This window comes from Equus quagga, chromosome 6 (assembly GCF_021613505.1).
Source record: "Equus quagga isolate Etosha38 chromosome 6, UCLA_HA_Equagga_1.0, whole genome shotgun sequence".
Classification (NCBI taxonomy): Eukaryota; Metazoa; Chordata; class Mammalia; order Perissodactyla; family Equidae; genus Equus; species Equus quagga.
Window position 1 is genome coordinate 118,162,873 of NC_060272.1, and position 26,544 is coordinate 118,189,416.

A 26,544-nucleotide genomic window follows, 5' to 3' on the forward strand; every position below is an offset into this window, starting at 1 on the left:
TCTGGTTAGTCCATCTCCACCTCCCTCTGTGGTCCTTCCCTGCCCACTCTATCTAAAATAGCCTCTGCCCATCCTTCTCCCTTCTCATATCCCCTTTTGAACTTCTATCACCATTTGAAATTATCCTCTATTTTGTCTTTTTTTTAAGTCATCTGCCTGTCACCCCCATTTCCCATCCAGAATGTAATCTGCACAAGGATAGGGACATTGTCCTGTTTACTATCCCTAAGATACAGACGGTGCCATTAATAAATATTTATTGAATGCATACATCTCTCCCACTGTCTTATAAACTCATCAAAGACAAGGACTGTGTCTGTTTTGCTCATTTTTATATATCTAGTACTTAGTGACGTGGGCTCAGTGACCCGAGGAGTTGAAAGAAAGATTTCTTAGACTCTCAGAGTCTGGCAGTAGTGCTCCTTTATTCAAAGAATAGCATGGGGACAGGACCCATGGGCAGGGAAGAGCTGCAGTGGGTTGAGGGTAGGGCCAAATTTATAAGACATAGGTATGTGAGTTATTTCTTTACAAGACAAAGGAAAGATCATGTAAAAAAGTTGTTAAAATGGTATCAGTGCAGATGGGGTCTGGTTATCGGGTGGTGGTTGTATAACTTTGGATACGAATCAGGTTGTATCAGGTCAGGATGTCCTCTACTTCCCACAGGATGATATAGATCAGTATGTATGCCAGGATGCCTTGCCCTTCTCCTCCTAGGGCAGCCTTGATCCTCATCACCTAGCACAGTGATTGGTGCTTAGTCGGTGCTTAATTTGCTGACTGAATGAATCAAATCATGTTAAGCATATTTAAGCTCCATCTGTAGGAGTAGCTAACCTTTAAGGTAGGGTTATGGTCTGCAGACTTGAACAGGCCAGGATCAGAACTGTTCCTCTGTCTATATGATTTCTACTTGGTGTGGTGCACAGTGAATACATTTCACAAATGCTTTGGAAAAAGTGTGGAAATACATACTCTCATGTTTAAATCATTAAGCTGAAGTTATTGACAGAACGTTCATTTCATATTTACAGATATAGATAATAGTTGTTCCTATTTTCAGATTAGAAAACAGCAGTTTCAAGAGAAATTAAATAATTTTCCCAAAACTATGCAACAAAAGAACCAGAATTCGTGTTCAGATATGACTGTGTCCAGAGTCCATTTTGTTTTCACTGTTTTATGCTACAAAATATGAAGACATCTTCTGTCTTGGTATGTGTGGTGAATACACTCTAGAGTGACCCCCAGTGATTCTCACCTTGTATAATCCCTTCCTTTTGAGCAGTGGTGGGATCTATGACTTGCTTCTAACCAATAGAAAATGGCGAAGGTGATGGGATCAACCACTCGCCACTCTCTTGATTAGGTTATATTATATGGCAAAGTTGATAGGATGTCATTCCTGTGATCATGCTACATTATATAAAACTGTCTCAGGGGACTGGAGTGAGAGAGGTTCTCCTCCTGGCCTAGAAGCAGCAAACTGCCATGTTGTGACTGCTGTGTCAGGGAGCTGAGGGTGGCCTCGAGGACCGAAGGGCAGCCATTAGCCAACAGCCAGCAAGAAGCCAGGGCCTTCAGTCATACCACCACAAGGAAGTGAAATTTTGCCAACAACTTGAGTGGGCTTAGAAACAGATTTTTTCCCACTTGAGCTTCCTGATAACATGGCAGCCTGGCTGACACCTTGATTGTAGCCTTGTGAGACCCTGAACAGAGGGTGCTGTTGAGTTGCGCTTGGACTTCTAACCTACAGAAACTGTGACATAGTAAATATGTGTAGTTTGAAGCCACTAAGTTTGTGGAACTTTGTTACTCAGTGTATAAAACTAATACAATATGGCTGTTTGTTCCCAAACCAGAGCTCCTAGTTCAAGCATATCACTGTTTGCTGGGCCATCAGGCCATTTGCCTTTATCACTTTGGGCTTCCTGGATACCTTACATTGAAGCGGGGCATGGATTGGGAAAACCTGTCACATCTTGTCAGCTCAGGATGAAGTCTCCTGACCCCCTAGGGAGTGGAAATATGGGTCCACTCTATGCTAAGACTGAGGATATCTTTGAAACATGAGACAGTGCAAAGCAGTTGGCACAGTGCCTGTCACTTCTGTAGGGGCTCAAGAAATGTCACTCACCTTCTCTTCCCAGGGGCCTCCAGCCCTACCTGAGGGCATCTCAGGTGCTTACTCAGCAGTTTCTCCACAGGCAAGGCCTCCAGGAAAAAGTCCCTCTGTAGGACCTTACCCACAACAATGTCACAGTGCCAGGAGGCCACCCTCTATCGTCTCCAAAAACCAAAGAAGCAAAGGCTCATGCTGTTGGTACACAGCGGGCTGTGTATTTTTCAAATCGTAGGAACCATTTTACGCTCCTGTGGTGTAACCACCTGCTTTCTCAGGGTGTGCTGTGAGACCTGTGTTGGCGCCTTGCAACACCCCATGTGGGGGTGGGCAAGGTTCGCTCTCCCATCTCATGGGTTCTTAGGGCTGCTGACTCTGTACCACAGCACAGTGTCTTAAAATACCTCCCTGCCGCTTCCCACTCAGCAGGAGCACAAGAGAGCTCTGTCACCTGGGAGAGAGGTGTTATAGAAATATCATTGTTTGGGTGGAAGGTAGCATGATCCAGTGGTAAAGTTACGTATTTATATGTCAGCTGGCAAATCTTCCTCTTCTCTTTCCTCAATCCTTTCTAATATTTAACTTCAAGGGAAACTGCATAGGTTTGAGGAAATTTACCCAAGTCCTCATTGCCATGTAAATCTTTTGCATCCTTTATAATTGTTAGTGTGCAAGGCTGGGGAACACGTTTTTCACAGTGCAGGGAGCATCAGAGGGCTCATTTCAGACTTAGAGATGTTCTGAGATTTTACCCAGGAAAATTAGGCCATTATATGCAGTCATCACAGGTTGCCAACATGAAATATATGCTAAAATGTTATTTATTATGTACATTTTGTTGCAAGTATTAAGCTCTAAATCTAAATTAGTATGACTTGGGGATTTATATTCATATTCCAATTACAGTTATACTAGACTTCACAAATTTAGTTAAGATAATTCAGAATTAATTTTTTCCTTCAACTAAAGACTCATTGAGTCTCCATAGATAATAAAGAGGTAAGTAGAATTTTAACTGTTAGTTGCCATTTTGATGAAATGGCTATCAATTACAATTTTCTCCAGCCAAAAGGGGGAAAGAGGAGAAAAGAAGTAGCATTTGTTTAGGGCCTGCTTTGATTACGTATATCACTGTTTCACTGTCACAGCAATTCTGTCACTAACTGTTATTATCTCTTACTTACAATCAGGCACAGGGAGGCTAGGAGGGTATGTACCTTCTCGTCCCTGCAGAGCTGCAATTTGCACCCCGTCCTGTCTTGTTTCTGTGATAGCGCGTGCCCTTGTGTTAGTTAGTAGGAAGTTGTAATAGATTCTGTCATAGGAGAATGCAGTTCTAATTTTTTTTTATCTTCAAAAAGAGGCTCTATTTTCACATTTAAATGCCGCTTTGGTCCTCTAAATTTTAACAATGCTTGTTCACAGTGTTTGTTGTATTTAGTAACTAAGTATCCCTATGAAATTTGATAATTTTCCACAAGAAAGGTGAATAAATTACCTTTTTGTTTTCTTTGACGTATTTATTTGATCTTGTAAAAAGATCTTCTTTTTGTAAAGACCATAAACAGAAACCAGATCATTAGGAAATGGTTTGGCTGTGTCATTCATTCTTATAGAAATAAAAACAAAAAAAGGAGAGATTAAGAAAATAAAGTTAAAATCTTTACATTAGAGTCTTAAGGCCTATTGGTTTTGATCTCAGCAATGATTTTACAAAAATGAGTTTCATTGGTTTTGAAAAATTACAGTAAGGTTCTATGTACACTGACATAGATACCATCTACTCATTTGCAAATGACCTGGTCCACTTATCCTAGTGGATTCTAATGCATGTATGAGAGATTTTTAGATTTGAAAGGCATTACAGAAATCAGATAAGCTGGCCCTCTTATGTTTGAAGTGAGGTAGCTCAGGTCCTGAGAGGTTAGGCAGCTTGCCCAAGGTCACGCAGATGGAAAGACCTCCAGGCTCCTAACTCGTGCGCCCCTTCTCCTGCTTCCTAAGTTGCAGCATCTATCACCTTTCCTCACCTCTGCATTTTTAAACACCTAACAAGTGTAAATATAGCTAAGGCTTTACACTTTGCTGCTGACAAGTCTTAATTTGCCCTATTTTAATGAAGATGTAATAAAGCAATGAGAGCCAGAGTGGCGTTCTGGAATGAGAACAGGCTTTTGAGACACAGTTAGGATTCAAAATCTGCTGAGCTTCGTGTTGCTCTGTGTCCTTGGGCAAGTTACATAATATCTTTGTGCTTCATTTTCTTTATCTGTAAAATGGAGAAACAAAACCTGTCTCTTGTGTCATTGGGAGGATTAAAAAGATGATGTATGTGAATTACGCATAGTAGATACTTCTGAAATGATAGCTATGGGATGAAACGTGGTCCTAATCGTCAACTTTTCAAAGATATTTTAGGGCTCATTCCAAGTTTTAGACCAGATGGTAATATTTATGAATACTAATACAAATCATTAAGCATTTGTCTGCTAAAGATCTCTGCTCTTTAGGGCAACTAGGTTTGGTTTCTGTAAGATAAGTAGAGATGACAAAGGAATTAAGTCCGTAAAAGCAGTGAAAGGCTTCTGGAAGATTTATTCCATCTCTTTGAATGGATGCTAAATCCATTAGGTTTCCCCTAACAGAAAATGGAGACGTGGCTTGGAATGCTGTGGCCACCTCTTCTGTCTAAATGTGTCAGCTGTGTTTACCAACACAGAGCAAGGGTGGGGTTGGCTTCCCTTCTTCCCCTTTGAGACGGACAGATGCCCTGTCAATATGTTTTCTTATTTGAAATTTCACAGTTGAACAGGGAAGGAAGCCACTCTTAAGAGCATAATACAGGAATTTAAAGCAGGTTGTAATTTTTTTATTTAGAAAAGGTCTTTCCCCAAACGCTTCTGTCATAATCGTTTAAGTTGGGGAGGAAGATGGGGTGCAGAAGGGACGACTCACTGCTCGTACCTGCCCCCTCCAGCAGGGAACACCCATTTTCACCACCCCTGTGCCCCTTCACCTCCTGCTCTGTGCTTAGATTTGTGCTGAGCCTCTTCATTCCAACTTCCCGTTCCACAAAGACTATTGATTTCCGGCACTAAAGAAATCTCGTTTGCTATAAATCTTGATTTTGAATTATAGTAAATGAAACTAAAAAAAAAAAAGATGACATCAGGACTCCCTATTTTTTTTCCTTAGGAAAAAGAACATTCATTCTCTTCCATCATTGTTCTTGGGACCAAACCCCCTTAGAAAACATCACTTTTGCCTTGTCCTCAGAGGCTTTGGATCCACGTGTCCTGACATTTCACAGAACCTTACAAAAGGAATCTCAAGGATTTTCCTACAAATGTCTATCAGAACCTCAACGTCCCCTCCTATGAGTGTGTTACATCCTGTTTTAGAGGTGTACAAGGAAAACTATTTCTCTATACACTCCACCCATAGAACACTTCTGACACCAGATGTCTGGGTTTTACCCTACACCGACCAATTCTGCAACTCCAGGGTAGGATGTCCTATAATTCAATTCAGTTCCAGTACTGTCTACCTGGAGTTAGAATCAGATCCCACAGTTAACCTACAAGACTGCCCCCACTTTAGATGCCAATCCCACATCTGAGCCTCTGGCACTTCTGACCCTCTCTTTGGTTTGATAATTTGCTAGGAAGTCTCCCAGAACTCAGAAAAACACTTTTTTTTAACTTACTGATTTATTATAAAGGATACAACTTAGGAACAGTCAAATGAAAGATGTGTAGGGCAAGGTATGGGGAGGGACACAGAGCTTCCATGACCTCTCCAGGTGTGTCAACCTTCTAGTACCTCCATGTGTTCACCAGCCTGGAGGCTCTCTGAACCCCTTCGGTTAGGATTTTTATGGAGGCTTCATTAGGTAGGATCATTAAATGGTTGGCGTTTGGTGATGTAATCAATCTCCAGCTCCCTTCTTCCCTCCCCTGAGTTCAGAGAAGGTCAAATGCTAATGAGATAGCCTCAGGATGAGGGCTGGTTACCAGGGGAACCAACTCTGTGGTTAGAGGGTGGGAAATTTCAGTCCTACTTCCTAACTTCCTCTGACCTCGGGGGAGGAGAAAGGGGCTGCAGCAGGGTGCAGTCTATACAGAAACTGATAAATGATAATGTCCACCTGAAATTACACAGTTATAAACCATTGTGATCTCAATGAAATAATTTGGGGAAAAAAGACACTTATCAACACTTAACCACTTTGGAGATTCAAAGGTTTTAGGAACGATGTGCCAGGAAATGGGCAGAGACCAAATATATATTTTTTATTATGTCACAAGATGCAATGGATGGAAATGCTAGTACAGAAATACCTTTTCAGATATTGTCAAGAACCAATGGCTTGGTCATCATATTTAACAATGATAAATCTGAGTGGTATATATATATATATAAGTGTGTTATGTTATTCTCTATACTTCTTTATTTGAAATATTAAATTTTTTTTTATGTGAAGAAGTGTATTTTTCTTAGCCACCATAGATGAGAATTAAAGTGCAATAAAATTTCCCGCAAGCTGGGGGGTTAAGTAGTGGTGTTCTGACCAAGGTTTAACAACGATCTCCCTGGAAGAAAAGCCTTGATTTGTAGTGTTTTCCAGTTTCTGAGTTGCATGACTTTTTTAAGGTACCAACATGACATCACTGAATGTAGACTTGGAAAGAGAAGCTCCTGATTGGCTCCTATGAACCAGTGCTGGCTGACTTCAGCACACCACTGGGTAACACTGTCAAAGGAAGAGTAGCAGTAAATGCTCAGTAAATTAGTACCTGTAGACAGGGGTGGGGAGAGCCCCAAAGAATGGAAGATGTTAGGGACCTGTCCTTTCTTTATTTCTGAAAATCTTAGATTACACATTCATCAGTTGATCTCATATTTATGTGCTTATGGAAATAAAGTGCTTCATCAATAAAACATCATCACCCAAGGATTCAATAAATCATGCAGTCAGGAGACTTTATATTTCTATTGAAGCTTTTTTCAAAGTTAGTTTTTTTCAGGTGACCTTATCCAAGAAGAATAAGCCCAGATGGAATCTTTATAAAGATAGAAAGCTTCAGAAAACCATGCAAAATGAAAATTATTTAATAAATGATTTGCTCATAAGTGTAGGAATCCAGCTAGTTCTTAAAAGTTAGTTTAATGTAAAGTTGGTTGAAATAATCAAATGTAAAAGCATGGTATAGTGAGTTGAATAGTGTCCCCCAAATTCATGTCCACCCAGAACCTCCAATTGTGACCTAATTTGGAAATAGGGTCTTTGCAGATGGACTCAAGGTGAGGTGGTACTGAATTAGGGTAGATCCTAAATCCAGTGACTGGTATCCTCATAAGAAGTGAAAAAGACAGAGACAGATATAGAGAAAAGAACGCCATGGGAAAACGGAGGCAGAGATTGGAGTGATGTAGCTAAGAGCCAAGGAATTCTAAAGATGGCTGGGAGCCAGCGAAGCTAGGAAGACACAAGGAAGGATTCTGCCCTAGAGCTCTCAGAGGGAGCGTGGCCCTGCTGACACCTTAATTTCAGACTCTGGCCTCCAGAACTGTGAAAGAGTAAATTTCTATTGTTTTAAGCTACCCGGTTTATGGTACTCTGTTACAGCAGTCCTAGAAAACTAATACAATATTAAAACACTGATTTCAAGTTGCTCTGAAGCCCCTACATCACTCACTTTGGGGGTCTTCATAGGCTCCACCAGACAGTTCGTCCCACATGGTCGATTAGGCTGCCTCTGGCATTGCATCATCTTGGAAGAATATTAAAACAGGAACCACAGCAGGGCAATGCCATGGATTTTCTTCAGTGGGGGTTCTTTCAGCAGTCCATACAGCAGTGAGAGGTTATTTCCTGTCCCCCCCCCCCCCCCCCAAGGGACAGCTTAGCTTCTAGAGAATGAGAACAGAACGGGTTGCAGGAGGGGAAGGGGGTTAGAAGTCTCATGTCCTAAATAGGAATCGGTGTTTCTAACTCACCACTCAGATCCCAGCAAGGGATACACCCAGTTACAAGATTCGCTGCACTTCAGGAAGCCCAGAATGGAGGCTTCCCACCAGGTGTTGATAATTCATTCGCATTCCTCCCAGTCCACATGTCGTGTGTGAATCGGGAGTCATTTCTACCATAAGCAATGGTATTCTACCTTTATCAGGTTTCCAGGGAGACAGAGCTAGAAAGCTAACCCAAAGTCATACTTATTTATAAAGAGGGAGAAAGGATTTTAACATCTTACTTATAGTCTTTGGGCCAGCAAAGTAAACCTAGACTAGCAGCTCATTTCTGTTAAGTCAACGCTATAGCTTCTTTATATTTAATCCGCAGACACAGGGGTGGTGGGAGAGTGAGGAAGGAGGTGGGAAGGCAGAATTTTCTGAATGTTCTCTCATGCCGTCTACCCCTCTTACCTACTCTATTCCTTTAACCTAGATGGGACTTTCTTTTTTTTTTTTTAAAGATTTTATTTTTTCCTTTTTCTCCCCAAAGCCCCCCGGTACATAGTTGTGTATTCTTTGTTGTGGGTCCTTCTAGTTGTGGCATGTGGGACGCTGCCTCAGCGTGGTTTGATGAGTGGTGCCATGTCCGCGCCCAGGATTCGAACTAACGAAACACTGGGCCGCCTGCAGCGGAGCGCGCGAACTTAACCACTCGGCCACGGGGCCGGCCCCTAGATGGGACTTTCTTATCCTCACCCTTCGTGTTATACAAGAGGCAACATTTGATATTTGTATCTAGACCCACCAACTCTAAGAGCTTTTCTCTTGTCCTTGATAATCTGGGACTGCCATATTTGTTCAGTTCAATATAATTCTTGGTGACCCTACTTTCCATACAACAAAGAATTTATCATGTTGGTTATAGCCTCCATTTTACTGAGTATTTCTTTGAATGTGAAGCACAGTGCCAAGTACTTTCCAGACATCATTTCTGATCCTCACAATAACCCAGCGAGGCACCTTTGGTTTTTCTCTGTTCTGTAGAAGGGGAAACCCATTTGTTTTTTCCCCCAGTTATCTGCCACATTTATTCTAATGTGGTGTTCTAAGTCCTAGGCACACATAAGTAAATGAAGCAGATCCAGACTGCCCTCGTGGAGCCCACTGTCTAGTGGGAAGAGATTGATGGTAATCAGTGCGTTGAAGAAAAGTCAAGGATAAGGGAGACAGAGAGTGACTGGGTGCAGGATAGTGGTGCATTTGGTGTGCTCAGGGAACAGCAAAAAGCACGATGGGAGGGGGAGGTCACAAGGGCCAGAGCGTGTAAGACCTTGTCACGATTCTGAATGACAAGCACCATAGGACCTTGTCTCCTAGTCTGAATGATGTGAGAACACATTAACGAGTTTTGAGAATACAGACATGAAAAGAGCACTGAAAAGGACTCCTATACAGAATATATTATACGGGGCAAGAGTGAAAGCAGGGAGGCCAATCCAAGCTAGAGATGGCGGTGGCTCCAAGTGAGAAGTAGTCTGATTTGGGATCTGTTTTGAGTACAGAGCTAACAGAACTTACAGATTGGGTGTAGAGTATGGGACAAAGAGAGGCATCAAAGATGACTATCAGGTTTCAGGCCTGAGCAAATAGAATAGTGAATTGCTTTCACTAATATGGGAAATACTTCAGGAGGAAGAGTTATGGGATGATTGTGGGAAATCTGGAGTTTAGCTTGAACGTGTTAAGTTTGAGATGCCTAAACATCCTGGTGGAGTTCAGTAGGTATTAGAATACATGAGTCTGTGACACAGTGGAAAGGTCTGGGCTGGAGAGAGAAATTGGAAAATCATCAACTGACTGACTTGAGGAGGTTAAGTGAGTGTTCAGAACCTGTAAGAGGTGGGACCCCAGTGCTCACGTTTGCTTGTCCATGTATCCAGAGCACGCTCAGAGACATGTTCCGTGCTCTAACCCCCTGGATATTCTAAATCAGCGAGTCAGAGGTGGAGGCCTCAAATCTGGGTTTTAAAAAAGTTTTCTAAGTAATTCTGATAGACATCAGGTTGTCAGCCATTGGTAAAAGCCTGTAGACAAGGATTTTTTATTTTTCCCTTGAGCCTTGTGGAGACATGGAGGGTTTCCGTGTGCAACTTTTAGTCCCGGAGGATTTGATGGAGCGGGAAAGAGAACAGCTTTGGAATCACAGACCAGAGTCTGAATTCCTTCTTTGCCTCGTAGTAACTTAACGAGAACTCGGACAGATTTTCCACTCTCCCCGAGCCTCCACGTCCTCACTTTATGGATGCAGCCCATCCTTCTCTCTGCTAATGGGAGTGATACAGCCAGCCCCACAAGGTACTGGTGGTTGTGAAAATTAAGTTAAAGCTCCTGGATTATAGTAACATTAATTAAAGGCTAATTACCACCTGTCAAATATAAAACCATCAGAAGAAAAAGAAAACTTCTGTAGAATTTTGTTTCGTTGATTTTGGGGGGAATTTTCTTCCCCTTCTTCCTGTTATCTGTTGACCTAACCTTCAAGATTCCAGGTGTTTCCTTCCTTATTATGGTGAATAATGTTCCATAATGTTATAATGTTATTATGGTGAATAATAATGTGTGTGTGTGTGTGTGTATATATATATATATACATATAAATGTGATATGTATGTATCACATTTGTGGCAATATATAAGGACCTCGAGGGCATTATGCTAAGTCAAATAAGTCAGAGAGAGAGACAAATGTTGTATGATCTCACTTATATGTGGAATCTAAAGAAACCAAACTCATAGAAACAGCAGATTGGTGGTTGCCAGAGGCTGGGGGAAGGGGGTGGGTGAAATGGGTGAAGGTGGTCAAAAGGAACACACTTCCATTTTTAGATAAATAAGTGCTGGGGGTGTAATGTACATCACAGTGACTGTAGTTAACAATACCATATTGTGTATTCGAAATTTGCTAAGGGAGTAGATCTTAAAAGTTCTCATAACAAGAAAAAAAAGTTTTATAACTTTGTGAGTGATAGATCTTAATTTGTAGTCATTTCACAATATATACATATATCAAATCATGTTCTACATCTAAGTAAACACAATGTTGTATGTCAATTATGTCTCAATAAAACTGGGGAAAAAGTGATTCCAGGTGTTATCAAATAAGCTGCCTTTCTTTATTTAAACCACCATCTTTTCGGCTCAAGATCCATCTGGTATCTGTTTGGTACAACTCCATGGATATTCTCTTAGACTTTGTATTTACTGAAATTGGAACACTTCTACACTTCCTCTCCAAAATCTTCTCTTTCTCTTGTATTCTTCCCCTCAAATTTGTATCGTCATCTACCCAGGGGTCCTCAACCTTGGCTGCACTTTAGAATCACTTAGGGGACTTTAGAAACAATTGATGGCCAGACCACATGTCAGACCAATTACATCAGGAATCTGGGAGTGGAACACTGGCATCAGTGTTCTTTTTTTTTTTTTTCTGAACTCTTTATTGATCTATAACATACCAAAAAATGATGTTTCCAAATACACCAGGCACTTCCACATGACTTTGCTCATAATCTCCAGATACCTAGAATGTCCTTTCCCGTTGCTCTGTCTTTACAACTCACTTTCAAGCCCAGCTCAAGTGTCACCTGTTTCATGAGCCTTCCCAGCCGCACTCTTCCAGACAGAATTCATTATTCTTCTGTGACGTGGATACATTATAACCTTACCCACAGTATGGCCCATGTCTGCCTCCTATCACAGTGAGTGGACTGCTCTCTGACTCTCTAGCTGGGCAGTAAGACCATTGAAAGCAGAGGCTGGGCCTCGCTTCTCTCAGAGTCTCCCTAGCATAGTCCCTTTGACATAGTAGGTGCTTAATAAATATTTGTTCATTTCATCGTAGGAAAAAAGTTTAAGGAGCAGATTTTTGGTAAATACCAATTCAATCAGGCAGTGCAAATTCAGAATTTTTCTTCATGAGGGGGATACATAATTGTTTCCAGTGTAACTTACTTATATTGATTCTTATTAATTTAATCTTTTTTATGCCCTTAGCTAGGGCTCATAATTTAGATTAGGAACCCTCCTTTGTTGGGAGAAATGAGAGCCTATTTCTTGGTTCTGGGAGATTGTATGATCAGTTTCTTACCATTTTCACATAAAGCAGTTTTTCATGGCATCATGTAGAGACGAATTATTAATAACAGTGAATGGGAAGTGGGATTTCACCCTTCTGCACTTCAAGAAATGGACTCGGGAGAAATGGAACAGCCCCGCAACAGGGGAATTCTTAACATCTAGTCTGTGTAAGGGAAGCGCAGGCCAGATTGCCATCAGCATGACTTATTCTCGCAAATCATCCTGTCAGATCGCAGAGTTAATGTGTAATTAGATCTTAGCAGCAGCCTCTAGCTCCATGTCAGAGCACAGTAGGAGGTTGTTGTGCTTTTGAGCAGGAAAGTCTTTTTTTCCAAGGATTAGAAAAAAACGAGGTACACAGAAGAATTTTATAAAAAGTTAAAACTTTTAAATGAAATCATTCAGCCCACAATTAATAAGTAAGCACCTGCTGTATCCTCAGCCCCGTGCTAGAATTCAGTAGGACACAGTTTCTTGACTTGCAGCAGGAAACAGACATGCAGAAAAGAGAGAGAAGGTATCGTGTGAGATAAGATCAATATTTGTACAGGGCACGGGGGAGACATAAAATAAGGAAGGGGTCACCTGGAGGCAGTAGAAGTAAAGGGTGACAGGAAAGGCTTTGTAGAAAAGGTGTGCCTGGAATTGTGTTGGGTATATAGACAGAGGGAAGGCCATTCCAAGATGAGAACAGTTCTAGCAACTTCAGGAAACTGCCAGAAGTTTCCTGTGGCTGAAGGTCAGGGTGTGCTTTCTTTGAGAAGTCTTGTATCTAAGAATTACCTTAAGAAAGGGAACTTGGAAGAGTTTTAGGAATTATTCACCTGTCTCCTTTTTTCTCAACTTTTTATGGATGAAGAACCTAAGACTCAGAGAGGTTAAGTAAGTCATACACAATCACACAGCAAACTTGCTGGCATGTCTGGCACTCATAGAAATAGCCAACATTTATCATGTGCCAACATTGTGACGTACATCATATCATTTAATCCTTACATCAGCCTAACCCAGTGAAGGGAAGTTACCATTTTGCAGATGAGGTAACTGAGGCCCAAAATCACCCAGGAAGAAATAGAGCCAGGATTTGGACTCAGACACCCTGACTCCAGAGTCTGTGTCTTAATCCCACTTTGTTAAACTGGCTCTCCTTTCTTGTCTTCTTTCTACAATTAGCAGCTAACTCCTACCTACAGTTATTCTCCTTTATGTCTGTCTGGGTAAATAAAGGCCCAAAACATGGAGTTGAAGAATCAGAGAAAGGTTACCAAACTGCCCTGAGCCAGGTGAATGAACTTAGGAATCTAGAAGGTGGGCAGTTCCCGCTGCTGGAGCAGGACTGCAGAGAACACTGATGTGGAAGGGTCTGGAAGGTTGTTGGCTCTTCAAGCCTCCTACCTCTGAAAGTTTGCAGCAAAGGTCTGTGGTGGGCCTGGGGTCACCGTTGGTCAGCAGAGGCAGCATTCGAGAAGAAGAGCTGGACACAGAGTAGGGAAGAGCGAGGACAAGCCGAAACCCATCTGCATGTCTGCATCTGTCCACCTCCTCTAACCAGTGACAGCCTTCAGAGGGCTGTGCCTGCTGCTTGGCCTTCAGCTCCCAAATCGTGTACCACCTCGCTTTGGACCAGTTCTAACTCAGAAGCCTGTGAGGAAGGTATTCTGGGAAACGTAGTTCCCCAAATAACCGAGCTGACAGAGCAGCCAGCACACTTTCGCAGAGAAAAGAGAACATGGAAGGAGAAGAAAGGAGTGCACTCCCGTCTCCAGGGCCTGTTGTGCGTGTCTGCGCTCGTTACTCTTGTTGCTGTTTATCACTGAGTACTGATAACCTTATGAATAAGAGATTTATCAGGCATACACAGCTAGCAAGACCTGCAGCCTGGATTTTTACCTATGTTTGTATGAGCCCAAAGCTAATGTTTATTTTAATGCACTGTGCTGCTTTCTGTGAAGGACAAGATGTAGTGGTTCGTTTTCCTGTTTGTTCATTTGGATGAAGAAATAAAAATTAAAAGAACTAAGACTTAGCTGGGATACTGAGATGTCCCAGTAGTTACCACACTAGTTAAATTCCCAGCAAGTTGCCACTCTAGGTAAGCAGTCTTGGGAGAGCCTGATCCTGGCTCACCCGGACACTGCTCTTGGGTCAGAGGAAGCTCTGTGGGCGGGCGGGCGGGCAGAGCTTCTGTGTTACTCCCAGCAGAGCTCTGACCTCCCTTCACCTGTGCCCAGGCTTAGAAAGCTCGTCAGGGATGCTACAGATTATGCCTTAGAGTTGGGAGCTGGTTCAGATTGAGCCTTGCCTGCCCCTGTTCGTCTTCCTTAAAAGATAGCCTGGATTTTGAGGCCAAAAACCAAACTGCCATTTTTAGCAGAGGACAAAACAATAGGAGCCCTTTTTTGGAATAGATCAGCTCTTTTCTGGTCATCCTAATTTCATTTCCTGCTGTTTAAGTTCACCTGCTACATTTCCTTCCAGAAATCACCTAGATGTGGACTCATCAAGACCTTTCCTTTAATGGCATTTTCTGATGACCTTTCACCTGTTAATCCTTATTAACTTTTCTCCTCCCAGCCAATTCTCTTTACATCAGTGAACGTATTTTTTAATAGAGCTTTTCATTGAAAGACCTTGAGGTTAGAGCAGTGCCAAGATTATCAAGATATTGTGAGTGGTGGTTGTCTAGTTTAGCTGCCAAGTTAGGTGTCCTCAGGGAAGAAGAAGTAGGAAATATTTTAAATTTAGTTGTTTTTTTTTTTAAAGATTGGTACCTGAGCTAACAACTGTTGCCAACCTTTTTTTTTTTTTCTTTCTGGTTTTTCTCCCCAAATCCCCCCAGTACATAGTTGTATGTTTTAGTTGTGGGTCCTTCTAGTTGTGGCATGTGGGCCATGTCCATGTCCCGGCTCCGAATCAGCAAAACCCTGAGCCACCAAAGCAGAGCATGGGAACTTAACCACTTGGCCAGCCCCTAAATTTAGTTTTTTACAATGGAAGTAATACATGTACATATTATAAAAAATCATATAGTTTTACAAAGCTTTTTACAAAAAACAGCAGTCCCCCTGGAGTTGCAGCTCTTCCCCCATCTTCATTTCCCAGAAGCAACACTGTCAAGATCGTTTCAGCTGTTTCTTTGGTTTTTACTTCGAATCGTGAAACAGCATGCTGCTGTTGCTCCTGCTTGGTTTTCTGGTTTTAGATCTTTTCTCTTTGATTCCCTATTTGGAAGACAAGAATTGTTTGCTCTTTTCTTGTCTTCCCATTATTCCACATCCTTTCCCTCTCTCTTCTCACCAGGATGTTTATAGCATGATTTTTGTTAGGTAGTATTCAGTATTTACATTTCGTGTCCTTGTAAACTTGCATAAAGCGGAGATGTATGGAATAAGATGACTAGATTTCCTTTCTTATACAACCTTTTTGTTTTTCCTGGAGTTAATAATTGGGTTTTTAAAAATTTTCTTCACTCTTTGTGTACCTTTCACTAATTCTTTCCGAAACCCTCTGCCACCCATGTGAATTTCCTCTCAATGCATTGAAATATGTCAGGTGTTAATCATCCTTGAGGTATCTGCTGCACGCTGAATTGGATGCTGTCTTAGTTTGGGTTCCCCCAGAGGCAAACCAGGAGGCAGGGATTTATGCACAATTGGTTGATTTAGGAGGTGATTCCAGGAAACCCTGTGGGGTAGTAGGAGAGGGAAGGAGACCAATGAAGGGTGTATTATAAAACACTGTATAGTGGTGGACAGCTGTGACCTGATCCCACTGGGGATCATCGGGAGCCTGTAGCTCCCTTGGAGCTCCTGGATCCCTGAGCTGCATGCACCTGGTTATGTGTAGCGTCAGCTACAGTTGCCCTCAATGCCTGATGCACAACAACCGTCACGAGATCTCCCTTTGTCATTGTTTTCCACCTCTTCCCTTGCACTAGACGCCTTTTTCTAGATTCCATACCTGTCTCTTTTCTTGAGTGACACCTTCATTTTGGTAGAATGCCTCTTCCATTAGCTTGGGAAGGAAAATAAATTGAGATCGTCTTTGTGTATTTGAAAAGTCATATACTACCCTTAGACTTCATTGATAATTTGAATATAGAATTGTATGTTATTTTCCCTGAAAATTTGGAGTCAATTGCTCCACTGTTTTCTGAGGAAGTTTCTCATATTCATAGTTTTCTCATGTTCATTGACCTTCTAATTCTTGATGCTTTGTATGTAACCTCTTTTTTCTTCCCTGAAAAGGTTTTAGGAAGGTCTCTTTGTCCCCAGTGTTAAAAAATTTCATATTAATGGTCCCCAGTGTGGGCTCTTTTATCCATTGTGCTGGGCATTCAGCTGACCCTTTCAATCTGGAAACACGTTTGTTAGTTCTGGGAAATTTTCTTGAACTTTTAAAAAGAATTTTTTCCCTTTCTGTTTCCACATTCATTCTTTTTGGAGCTTCCGTCATTCAGCTGCAAGGCCTCCTGGGCTGATCTTGATTTTGTGCTTTCTTTCTGATCTTTTATCTCTGTCTTTTTGTTCTGCTTTTGGGGGGATTTACCTCAACGTTATCGTCTATGCTTCTACTGATTTTTTTAATGTTATGTTTTACTTAAATTCATATTTAAAGTTAAATTTTATTTTAATTTCTAAGAGTGCTTCTCTGTTTCTTTTTTGTTTCATGCATAAGGTATCTTAGACACCTGAAAATATTAATGATAGTTATTCTTCTCTCCCTGCATTGTTTCCCATAATTTCCTTGTTGGTTTTTGCTCTGTCATATTGGACGCTTTCTTCAAAATCTGGTGTTAGTGGCTGACCTTTTCCACTTAGGCGTAGGACAGTAAAGCTGTGTGGGGGTGCGTAGGGCTTATTGACTGTAACAGCTTCATTCTAGGGTAGTCAGCCTGGGTTTCTGCATTTGGTGCTTCCAGCTGTGAGTCTCTTTAGGTCTTTCTCTTGGGTTGGTTGTATTCCTCAGAAACGAATCTTCTAGTCCCCTGCCCAGAGGGTACAAACTTGGCTGCCAGTTCTCTGGGGGACCAGTAGGGGAAGTGAGCTGGCGAGTCTCACAGTTCACTCTGTGGACTGGTCCTAATCTGTTTTCCATATGGAATCCTATCCTCAGCAGGGTCAAGTATCTTCTCTTCTCTCTCAAAAAAATCTGTTAGATTGCTAAGCATTTTGTTTAACAAAAGAAACAAATTTTCCAGTTCTCATTCCCTGTTATGCTCCAGAAGGCTCTCAGTCACACAAGCCAAAGCATGTGAGCAGAGTCTGCTTATGAAAACCACTGCCAGGGTAGTCTACTAGTGTCGAAGATAGCCTGTTCATTCGTTTCTTCTTTCCTTCAGCAGATGTGTCAAACATCTACTGTGTGCATAGCTTTCTGCTGTTGCTCTCTGGGAGAACACAGAGCAACATGCTAGTGTTGATTAATGCTCTCATGGAGAGATTGCTATTAGGAAGCTGTTTCTGCAGTAAACCCCAGCCAGTAGGGGCAACTTAAACTAGGATAGTGAAGGTGGGAAAGTAAAGACGAGGGCATACATAGAGAGATCGTAACAACTTGTAAGAAAGGGTTAAGCCAAGGGGGAAAAAGAGATAATGGGAAGGAGAGGAGTTAGATCCCTTTAGAAGAGAAGAGAAGGACACAAGGGGTACATCCAACTTGGTGAAGCAATCCAGGCTGAGACCATATTATAGGAATTCTAGTGTCTTAAATTTGTATTTTCCTGGCTTACTCTCTGTTTCTTAAAGTACCACTTTCAAAAATCATTAAAAACAATTATGTTAACATTTTAAAATGGTTAATTCAGAGTACTGATGATTTTTTCAAGAACACAGAATTTTTACTAATCTAAGACTCTTAATAAATATTTCTTAGTTTGTGAAAGCATTTAAAAGCCAGTCTTTTCAAATATGTGGATTAATGGGTATTTTAGATTGTTTGAAGAAATAAACTAATAGAGTATGGTTTTCTTCCCCCTTCTGATGAAAATGAACATATTCAGGATGTTCTTAAGTAATTAGAGGACTAGAAGGCTCTTCATAACTGAACAATGTTCAAAATGATGACTTTGAAAATCAGCCACAGTACATTAAACTGTTACAATTACTTGTGGTAATTACTTACCAGAAGACAGCTCTTAAGAGAAACAAGATATAAGCGCAAATCAATAACCAGCTTTTGTAAAAGGAATAAATCTTTAGAGTGTAAACTGATCAAAACAGGATTTGAAGGGATTAACCACGGAGTGTGGTTTTGTTACTCTGTCGCTTTGATCTCCGTTTGTCTTCTTTTCTTCTCTTCATTCGATACTTCTTGTCTGGTGTTTGCTCACTTCACTTATATTTGTGCTGTTATCCCCCTCTGCGTTCCCCCAGTACCCTGTGCGTATTAGCCATTCTTGCTTTTGTCATGTTTTTTGCCACTGTCTGCTTCTTTATCTGATGCCTCACCGTACTGTGAGCACCTTGAGGGCAGGGACTGTGTCTCAGGTATGGCTTATTGTAGGAAAGGCCTTAAAATAGACTCTAACAGTATCATCCCCTCAAAAGTGTGTGATCATGTGGCATTTTCAATTTTTAAAGTTTGACGTGTATGTGATACACTTTCCTATGAAAAGCAGAGTAAAGAAAATGTGAATTTTATACTTTTCCAGTTGTTACCAGGCTTTGCATGTTGCTCTCAGCCTGACTAACTGCTACTCACTATATGATTCTAAGCTTGAAGATACTTCTCTCTGGAATCCTTCTTTCCAGTGCCCCACACCAACAGACTAGGGTGATGCTATGCTTCTGCGACTTACTGTAATCCCCCCATGACACTTAGCATATACACTTCACTCTAATTGCTTTTAAAATAGCGGCTACCCTTGGTCCACGTAAACTTTGTAAAGGCAGGGACCATAGCTGTCTCGTTCATTATAATATCCCCAGGGCACGGTTGGAAGGGGGTCCTCTCATGGTGACTCTCTCTGTCTCCAGTTTCAACCTTTGAAGGCCAGAGTTTAAATAAAAGCCTATTTGAAACAAATATTCAAGATTAAATGTCAGCCACTGAATGCTGGAAGTGCTTTAAGCTGTGATTGTATCAGGGGTTTCCATGTAGATGGGATCCTGGGCCCAGTCCTAGGTTAACGTACATTCCCAGCTCTAGTAATAAACCTGATGATGAACTCTAACGATGAAACTGAGTATCCTAGCGTCAAGTACATCATTGGCTTTAATGGTGTGTAAATAAAACAGTTTCTTCCACAAAAACTGGAATTGCTTTCTAGGCATCTTCTTTTATAAAAATAAAAGCAAAAAAGAAATTGAAATGCCGTCTTTGTGACACAGAACTAATTTTGAGAAGCAGTTATGTGCTAGAGAAGTGATTGAGTCTTTTTAATGAACACAGTATTTCTGTTCTTCATGGGTCTGTTTACTGTTAGAATCTTAGCTGAGAAGTGATTTTGAAAATAGTTCTATTTTATACATGATGTAAGTGAAACATGGCATAAGGTCCACACTGCAAGAATTAATTAATTCCCTGCTTTAGTCCATAGACTCCTAAGGTTGAAGTATAAAACTCGAATCTTAAAACTTGGAGATCACATAATCCCATAGTTCTCAAAATGCTTTCCATGAGGTCACCCAGCTAAACCGAGGCACTGCAGGGGCCACCACAATGGAGAGAGGACCCAAAAGAGCACAGGAAGGTGGAGAAGAGCACCCAAGGATGGGATCTTCACCCAGGAGAGCTTTGCCTTTTCTGTTCAGTTCCTCATAAGATTTTGAGAGAAAGGGAGAGTTTAGTTATTAAAAAAGTATGTCTGTATCTATATCTATGTATCTGTGGAACAACCTCCACATGCTATAGATGAAGACACTGAAGCTAGGCAGGTGAAAGGTGCAGTTTTCAGTAGCCAAGCTGGTGATAGACTGGTTAAGGCCTTATTCTCCATCCAGCCTTGTTTCTACTATATCACATTGCCTACTTTGAAAGTCTCTTATCACTTTGCCTCCAGCTTCCAGAGCTAAACTCAGCATGATCAACACCATGTCAAAAATCCGCGGCCAGGAGAAAGGGCCAGGCTATCCGCAGGCAGAGGCGCTGCTGGCAGAGGCTATGCTCAAGTTCGGAAGAGAGCTTGGAGATGATTGCAACTTTGGTAATGAGCGCTTTCTCACATTTTAATTCCTTCATTTGTCTGTGGGGATTTTAGTGCCAGTAAGAAAGTGTGTAGGAAATTATTCAACCATTTTCCATTTTGATTCTCAGTTCTAGGTCTCGTATACATGGGCCAAAAATTTGTTTTCAGAGTCATTTCATCATTTTTAGTGTGATTTGTCGTAGGAGTTTTATTTATTTTCTTTTTCCCTGATGAGATCCCAGTCTTTACAGTAGCTGGTTGACATATCCAGATGCCTGAACACTTGCTGTTGAGTGTGTCTGGCAGTAACTGAGAGTTGGGGCAGAGAGAACAGTCACAGTCAGCGTGCTTCAACACCCTGCCCTGGGAGCTTTCTCTTAGCTGTCTGCTCTTCTCTATATGGTACCTAGGTGAATTCTGGAACCCCAGGGGAACTCCTTCACCCCTCTCTCCTCCAACTCTTAGCTATGGTGCTAAACACCTTCTCTTTTCACTCCCTTGTGATGTGAGGTCTCAGCAAATGACTGTCTTTCCTGGTTGAACCCTGCTCTCTGTTCCTGGTATTTGCTCCTGCTGAGTGCACTGGCCTTAAGGAAACCCCCTGTTAGGGAAAGCTGGCAATTACAAGGGAGGGCAGGGTGCTTGCATGTTCTTTATAATAAGGGATACCACCCCCTTGGGGACATTGAGTCAGTTGCACTGTATGAACTTTCGTAGGTGGAAGATAAAGTGTTCTCTGGAGGACGTTTTATACTGTCTCTCATCTCAGGTGTCTTCAGAAGACAGGCCATAATCCCTGGGTTTTCGTCTGTAATGGGCCCTATTATTGCAAATACTTTCACCTTTGTTCTTTAACGTGCAAGAGCTTCCTTCTCGCTTCCAGGCCCAGCGCTTGGTGAGGTGGGGGAGGCCATGCGGGAGCTCTCAGAAGTGAAAGACTCTCTGGACATGGAAGTGAAGCAGAACTTCATTGACCCCCTTCAGAATCTTCATGACAAAGATCTGAGGGAAATTCAGGTATCTGCGACTAGTCCTTTGGAAAGTGGGGTTTGAAATCGTACAGAGGCAGATGCCCTTTTCCTTTAGAAAACATTTTTTAAGCTTACTGAGCACGTGATCAGCACTGGGCATGTGAATTGCAAAACAATCCAGCAGGATAACTTGAAAGAAACTGGAAATGCCATGCTTTTTGCCCCATTCTTATGACTGTTACTCATGAGTGTTAGATTTGACTTCTCTGTGTTCAATTTTCAAGTTTTTCTAAGCTTTTTTTTCTCTAGGAGGATAATATTCTTTCCCTGATCATACACAATTTTATTAATTATTCTATGGTTTTTGGCTGATTTCACCCTCCAAAATGCCAGCTGTGCCAGTTGTTAGCTTAAATACGTAGTTACCCTGTCACCCTGTAAACATGTTTTCATATTTTGGTAACGGTTGTTAGGACTGAGGAAGAATACCCAACTATCTTCTTTCTAAAGCATGTAGAACAGTTGAGCAATTCCAAATCAATGGAGTTCAACTGGCTTCACCTCTACTAGGTGTGTAGTGTTTGTTCATTCATTCCTTCAACAAATATTTGTTGAACCTGTCTGAAATTTAATTTTCTTTACTGTAAAATGGACTGCCATAACTTGAAGTCTCCTGATCTCCTTATTCTAGCTTAAATCTCCTTCAGCCCTACCACTTGCTCAAAGTCGTACGGTTAGTAAGTGGCAGACTCACTCTAAATCTGAAATGTACTCTACCAGTACTCTACCCTCCAGCTGACTGCAAGTTCACATGTTTTACAAGAATATTCCTTCCAAAAAACAAACATTTAGCTTGGATCAGGGCATGAATTGGAGGTTGGGTGTGCAGTGGGAGGGGGAATCTAGGATATTTTTCTTCCTCCTTTCCTTCTTATTTCTTCACCACTCCTAACTCTGTTTTCATCTCCTTCCTTTTCACTCTATACACACCTAGGGGCAAGGGAAATCCAACATTTTCTCCCACACATTAGTATTGGAACACAGCGGCATTTAGGAAAAAAATCCTTTGTAGCTTTGGGAAACTACTTTCCCACTTGGTTACTAGAGGTGTTGAGTGAGGCTGGGCAGCCACATAGTGGGGATGTTGCAAGGAGGAGTCAAAGCACAGTGTGGGGCATCAGATCCCATCCGGGGGCCCTTCCAAGTTAGGCTTCTTGACTGAATTTCATCATCTGTCAAATGGGAGACTTAAACTGATCAGTGGTTCCCCAAAAGCTACATCAGTCAACAAGGGTCAGTGTTAAGACATCAATTCCTAGACCCCAGCCTTGAATATTCTAATTCAGGTAATCAGGAATCCTTATTTTTAATAAGCAACCTAGGTGATTCTGACAGGCCAGATTACCTCAAAGATAAGTCCTTTCCAGCACTAATGTTCTATGATTCAAAAAAGATGCCATTGTTTCTCACTTTATTTCAAGGAAAGTGTTTTTCCTCTGCCTTCTCATGAGATAATGTTTCTCTTGAAGATGGGGACTGTGGGCCCTCTGCACCTGTGCTTTCCACATGTGTTGGGCATGGATACACATTCCCAGCTTCTATCATGGGACGGAAAGGCATGTTCCAGCTTGGCTTTGGCCCAGAAAGGGCAGAAAATAAAGGACACTGGTATTTCCCCCAGTTTCCTTCTTGCTCTTAATTATTTTTAAAGACGTTTCCCCACATCCAGCCTTTGGATGCAGTTGCCCCACTGATGCATGTTTCTTTGTTTTTCTAGTGACATGGTGTTTTAGAACTTAGCCTGTCTCATTTTGTGAGCTCATAGGCATTATGGGGAACTGAGCTCTAAATACGCCTTTCCCATGAATCCTTTCAAAGCATACTCCTGCCCTTGACTTTTTCAGCATCATCTAAAGAAGTTGGAGGGTCGACGCCTGGACTTTGATTATAAGAAGAAACGACAAGGCAAGATTCCAGATGAAGAACTCCGTCAAGCTCTGGAGAAATTCGATGAGTCTAAAGAAATTGCTGAGTCAAGCATGTTCAATCTCTTGGAGATGGATGTGAGTGACTCTCCTGTGGTTTTTACTTTAATCTTGCCATAGAGGCACAAGATTAATTTGTTAAAGGGTTATGCAATTAAAATCATTAATATCTGATTACAGTATGTGATGAGAACTTCAGTAGATTGTTATTTCTTTAAAATAATTTGAAATTATAAAGTAGATTGAGGGGCTTGGCCTCATGGCATATTGGTTAAGTTTGATGTGCTCTGCTTCGGTGGCCCGGGTTCATGGGTTTGGATCCTGGGTGTGGACCTGCACCACTCCTGAGCCATGCAGAGGTGGCAACCCACATACAAAATAGAGGAAGACTGGCACAGATGTTAGCTCAGGGTGAATCTTCCTCAAGGGATAAAAGAGGAGGATTAGCAACAGATGTTAGCTCAGGGTGAATCTTCCCCACCACAAAAATTAATAATAATAAATGGGGGCCTGCTCTGTGGCCGAGTGGTTAAGTTCGCGCACTCCGCTGCGGCAGTCCAGGGTTCGGATCCTGGGCATGGACATGGCACCACTTCTCAGGCCACGTTGAGGCAGCATCCCACATCCCACAACTAGAAGGACCTGCAACTAAGATATACAACTGTGTACAGGGGAGGGTTGGAGAGATAAAGCAGAAAAAAAATAAAAAAACATTGGCAACAGTTGTTAGCCCAGGTGCCAATCTTAAAAAAAAAAAATTAATAATAATAAAGTAGATTGAGAAATGGTAAAAATTTTTCTGTATTCCTATGGTTTTATTTAGCTATATTTTTTTCTACTAATGATCTTGAAGCATTACCAATAGTGGGAAGATAATGTTTCTGGTGATCCATGTTTAAGTCCAATAGCTTAAAAAAAATACTGTGTTGAAATAAAGGGCAGATTGACTTCAGATTATAAAAGAACATCAACTAATGCTTTCAGAATTGGGTGTCCAACACAGGTTAAGATGGTTCATATTTTGAAGTAAAGTTGACGTTTTCTTTCAAAAATTAATTTCAGTTAAGTTTGATGATTATAGCATAGATACTACATATGGGGCCTAGATGAGATAGTTTAAAAGCTGCTTTCACATTTCCAAAGTACGAAATCATTTTTCATGGCTTTAGAAGTTACATTCTGTTGAGTTCATTTAGCTTTGAAGCCAAGAGGACAGTCCCTCAGGGGGACAGACATCCCTACCTCCAACCCCATCAGTTGCTGACCAACTTCTGCCAAGATGTTTACAGAACCTTTATGAACTTATCGCTTAACTGCTGTGCCTTGATTGGTGACAGAGGACGCATGTTGAACATATCCAGACTTTTGCATCACCCAGGGACAGTGTAGGTTTATGTGTATATAAAACAAATTGTGTCCACCTAACTACTGAAGAGGACTACTGTGGGAGTGAGGGGTGACCTCAGTCACAGTGCTCCTTTTCTGTACTCAGTGCCCTGCCCCACCCTACCCCAAAACTCATGGGGCGGTATTGCCTCTGTTGACAAGGAGGCCACTATTCAGCTGGATGACAACAGAAGACACAAAATGAAAAGTAACCAAGGATGCTTAGGATATTAGAGCTGGAATAAACCCAAGATATCAATTGACCCAACCCTTTTACATTACAGATGAGGCTCAAAGAGACAAAAGATTTTCCATCATACCACACTGCCTCCCATGGTTCCTCATGTGAGAAATCCATATTCACATTCTTATTAACAGCACTAATACATTGACTTGGCATGAAAAGTTCAGGGAGCAAAGAATCCTTTGGTCAATACTTCTTTTTCCTATGAAAAATCAACAAAAAAAGCCAAATCCTCATCAGAAGATTGTAGCTAAGTATGAGACTGTTTAATGCGAGTTGTGTGATCTCCAGGAGGATTCTACTAATGTTGCTTCTCCTTGTGGTACTGGCATTTCCAAGTATGAGGATGCTTTCTTATCCTTGATTGATTTGGAACCTGCAAAACTAACTGTCTTAGCCTGGCTCACCACACAGTCATGGGCATCACGAAGCACTGGGCTGTGTGTCAGGGGCTGTTCTCTCATATGTGCTGGGCAGTAGTAGTTGCTTAAGGACAGTAACCTGGTAACTAAGGTGTGATTCCCCCCATCGATCTGCAGATCGAACAGGTGAGCCAGCTCTCTGCACTCGTCCAAGCCCAGCTGGAGTACCATAAGCAGGCAGTCCAGATCCTGCAGCAGGTCACCGTCAGACTGGAAGAAAGGTATTTACAGTCCCCTGCATTTTACATTTCCATTTTCTTGCTCTGAAATGATGTGTAAAGAAATGGAAATAGTAGAGAGAATACATTTGAAGAAAAACTTCTGCAAAAATTCCTGCTGATCCTAGACAGGCACCTTGTGGGGCGTTTGTTTTGATTTTATTTTGTCTTGTGCTTTGTTTTACTTTGTTCTGTTGAGTCTAATCTTGTTTTTATGAGACCGTGATACTTGGATTGTATTTTGGCTGCCACACATGGGACACCAGGATGCTACCAATGATAATGGATGTGATTTGCTTATATTCTGTGTGGGTATATCATTATCAATCATACAACAGCCATGTAAACTAAGTCTTCTTAGCTTCACCTAACAGGTGAGCAAAATGAGGCTTGGGGAGAAGAAGTATCTAGTGCAGGGTCACACAGTGGTGCAACTGGGGTTCATGATCAAGCATAACCTATTGAACAGCCTATATCTTTTCACGCCTTGTGTTTTCCTGAATGGAGACAAAGTCTTCCACCATCGGATGGCACTGCTTTCTTATGCACCTCCTCAGATGTGCCCCACAGCGGGGCTCTCGTAGTTTTCTTTGTGAACGGTGTTCCCTGAGTTGTGGGGCACGGCCTGCACAGCTGTATGCAGTAGCTCTGCACTATCATATGCAATACTTTATTAGCCAGATATTAAGCTGGGTGATTTTGCTAAATGTACACACATCAGAGGATCACCTCAATAGCCATTATTCTCAGCTCATGGCCAGGTTAGACTCTTAAAGCTGATGAGAAGCCTAAATGTGCAGTGAAGCCTCCTATCATTCTGCTGCGCTATGGGAACCTCCTCACCTGTTCCCATTGTTTCCACCTGGCCAACCTCTTCCTCTCCTCAGTGTCTTCCTTGAGGAGTGCTTTGGTTGTGCATCTGCCCTCAGTGCACCCTTGTGGAAGTGTGTGTAACACACTGAAGCCTC

General features: G+C 41.7%; 1 protein-coding gene across 2 annotated transcripts in view; it reads left to right on the forward strand.

Annotated features, from left to right (window-relative positions):
- Window positions 1-26,544, forward strand: part of SH3GL2 (SH3 domain containing GRB2 like 2, endophilin A1) — a 197,945-nt gene that overhangs the window by 166,722 nt on the left and 4,679 nt on the right. For both annotated transcript variants that reach the window (XM_046663758.1, XM_046663760.1), the window contains exons 4-7: window positions 20,225-20,368; window positions 21,234-21,367; window positions 23,226-23,384; window positions 25,476-25,579. In XM_046663758.1, the coding sequence (XP_046519714.1) occupies window positions 20,225-20,368; window positions 21,234-21,367; window positions 23,226-23,384; window positions 25,476-25,579 (541 nt within the window). The remainder of the gene's footprint in view (window positions 1-20,224; window positions 20,369-21,233; window positions 21,368-23,225; window positions 23,385-25,475; window positions 25,580-26,544) is intronic.